Below are 3,172 nucleotides of genomic sequence, written 5' to 3' on the forward strand. Positions count from 1 at the left end.
AATAACGACAACCTAATAAAACCTAAATAAACAACTTAATAAAATTTTCTTACTCAATGTACTCATAAGAAATTTGTTATATTCACCTAGAAAAAAAATAACATTTTTTTCTAAACTTATTTTTATTATTTAACAGAAGGAAGGCCCTCACAAGATGGGCTGATACAGCATCTACAGAAACGGGCTTTTGCACAGTAGACTGTGGAGATGGCAAAGGTCAGGCCTGATTTCATTCCCATGTGCATGACGTTGTTCACTATAAGTTGAAGCTAACTAGAGGACATCTAACACAACAACAGCATATGAGGTGGTGTGTTATCTTGCTTTGATGGTCCATCGTTCTCTCATCAAATTGCAGGTAAATTTGAACAACCTTCCTTATCCACTAAGTCAACAGAAGATGAGTGTCAATTTTAAAATGAGATACTATGGAAAAACTAAGAGTGACTCCCTCAAACTTGTAGGCCTATAGTGTCTGTGCTGATTAAGGTCTAGTTTGATGCATTCCAAGTTGTACTTCATAATTAAAGTGACTCTAAATTAAGTGTGACAAAATAATTTATTGTTATTTAATCAGAGTATGCATATGGTGTATAAATGCCTATTATCATTCTTATAGCTTGAACTCAAACTTGTCATTATAGTGCCTTAATCCCTCCACTGAGTTTCCAAGGCTGTGGAAAAGACTGCCCACTGTTCTCCAGCAGAGCCACTGGTAGACTGGGACCACTAGAAAGATATGGCATACGATTTAGCACAACCAATCCCTACGGATTCCACCACAGGCCCCATAAACAATAGCAATGAGAAAAGAAGCAAAGAGAGAGATGAAAATAAAGGGAAATACAATGTCAGTTTATCTTTTCTGCAGATGAGTCAACCAGGAAAACCACCAAATGGAAACCAAACAGAATGGATGGAATTTGTTCTCTTGGGTTTTTCTGGCGTGCCCCATCTCCGGTGGTTTCTTTTTGGATTATTTCTGGTAATCTATATTATTATTCTGGTGAGCAATGGTACTATTTTTCTATTATCAAAAATAGACCCTGCTCTCCAGAGCCCAATGTACTTTTTCCTGGCAAGTTTTTCTCTCTTGGAAATTTGCTATGTGTCAGTCACACTTCCCAGAATGTTGATGGATCTTGGGACTCAGAGAAGAAATATTTCCTTACTTTCCTGTGCTACACAGATGTTCTTTTTAGTTATATTTGGAACCACAGAGTGTTTGCTCCTGGCAGTGATGGCCTATGACCGTTACGTGGCCATCTGTAACCCTCTACACTACCCTGTAGTCATGAACCACAGGGTCTGTATGCAGTTGGCGATTGGTGCCTGGACTATTGGCATCCCATTTCAGATAGAGCAGATATATCAGATTTTCTCCCTTACTTTTTGTGGGTCTAAACAAATTAACCACTTCTTCTGTGATGTTCCCCCCCTACTCAAGCTGGCTTGTGGAGATACTTTTATAAGTGAGATGTTGCTCTATGTAGCTGCCATTGTATTTGTCACAATCCCTTTTCTGTTGATACTTGGTTCCTACAGTAAAATTATCTCTACCATCCTGAAATTACCATCAACCACAAGTCAGACAAAAGCTTTCTCAACCTGCTCATCTCATCTAATTGTTGTACTTTTATTCTTTGGATCAGCCACTATTTCATACTTACGACCAAAGAACAATCAGTCAGAAGAATCTGGAAAAGTGCTTTCTCTTTTCTACACCATCCTAACCCCTATGTTTAACCCCATGATATACAGCCTCAGAAACAAGGATGTCATATCAGCACTGAAAAAAGTGCTATGTAAATAAATAATTTCAGTTAAGAATGAAATTATTATAATATTATAATAATAATGTAAGGATTTCTTTCTTATGTTTTTTTCATGAATGTTCTTTTATTCCATATATATATATAATTTATTAAAAATAGTAAAAGGTGGTAATGATGTCATATCTTTATGGCCAAGCCTATAAGCAGATCATAACCAATCTATTAGCATTCCTGTGATTCTGTGGTTCTATGTCCTACTTAATTAATAAACTACGAAGGAGATATCATTAATTACCCTTGTGTAATGATTAATCTGCTAAATCTATATATTAAAACCATTTTTCCATGACTTTATATACAGTTGTAAAAACTATTTTAAAAACATGTTAGTAATAAACATTAATTAGAATTATACATATTTCCAGATCTTACAGTAATTCTATTGACAGATGCTTTTTTGTCAAGAAAAGATAACCTTTAAATGAGGATATATTTTATAAGATGTGATGGTTTATAAGCCCTGTTGAACATCACTCACTATTTGTATATTTATCATTTTCTATATAATTCTATGGTTTAATAAAAAATATATATGTGTGTGTGTGTATATATGTATATATATCATTATTAAAACATGTTCAAAGAAAGTCATGACATTTTTCCACAAGTGGGTTGTTCTTTTTTTCCTTTGTTTTGATTTTACTTTTGAAGAATTGACAGGAGGGAGACATATTATGAGCGAGAGTTTCTATTTTTTAAAGAAAGTTGTTTAAAATAAAAAGACAAAATAGTAATAGCCAAGGTATATTTCTTCAATATAGATAATTCAGTTTAGAGAATTAAAAGTGCCTTATTCAGAACAGGGTCGTTTCAATCACTTACTATGAATCTGAGACCTGAACAGGGAATAAAGATGACAGAGAGAATTGGCGCCCTTGAGTTGTGATGTTGGAGAAGAACAGGGAATATCCCATGGATTATCAAAAGAACAAACATATGTGTTAGAGAAAGTGCAGCTAGAGTGTTCCTTGGGGCCGAATGACATAGTTTTGTCTCACATATTTTGGTCATGTTGTTGTGAGAGAGTATTCTTTGCAAAGGGACCTTATGCTAGCAAAAAGGAAGAGTCAGCAAAATAAAGGGAGACTTTCAACAATATGGATTGACATGACTGCAGTAATTGATTCAAGTGTATCAGAGCTGGTGAGGGCATAGGATTGGACAGGCTTCAGATCTGATGTGTATGACGTTGCTACGTGCAGTGTTCAAATAAATGGAACTTAAAAACAGCAAAGAAGTACGCAAGTACAACATTAAGGACAAAACCCAATAATACTCGTTCTAAATATGTATTAGTTTTCCTGAAAGTTTGGTGATAATTACAGTAAGTATATATT

General features: G+C 34.7%; 1 protein-coding gene across 1 annotated transcript; it reads left to right on the forward strand.

Moving 5' to 3' along the window:
* Positions 1-892: 892 nt before the first annotated feature.
* Positions 893-1,813, forward strand: LOC102859417 (olfactory receptor 10AG1-like). Its single transcript, XM_006902266.1, has one exon. The coding sequence runs from the start codon at positions 917-919 to the stop codon at positions 1,811-1,813; it is 897 nt and encodes a 298-aa protein (XP_006902328.1). The 5' UTR covers positions 893-916.
* Positions 1,814-3,172: the final 1,359 nt, after the last annotated feature.

Source organism: Elephantulus edwardii, unplaced genomic scaffold, assembly GCF_000299155.1.
Source record: "Elephantulus edwardii isolate Elephantulus edwardi_28Jun2011 unplaced genomic scaffold, EleEdw1.0 scaffold00389, whole genome shotgun sequence".
Taxonomy (NCBI): domain Eukaryota; kingdom Metazoa; phylum Chordata; class Mammalia; order Macroscelidea; family Macroscelididae; genus Elephantulus; species Elephantulus edwardii.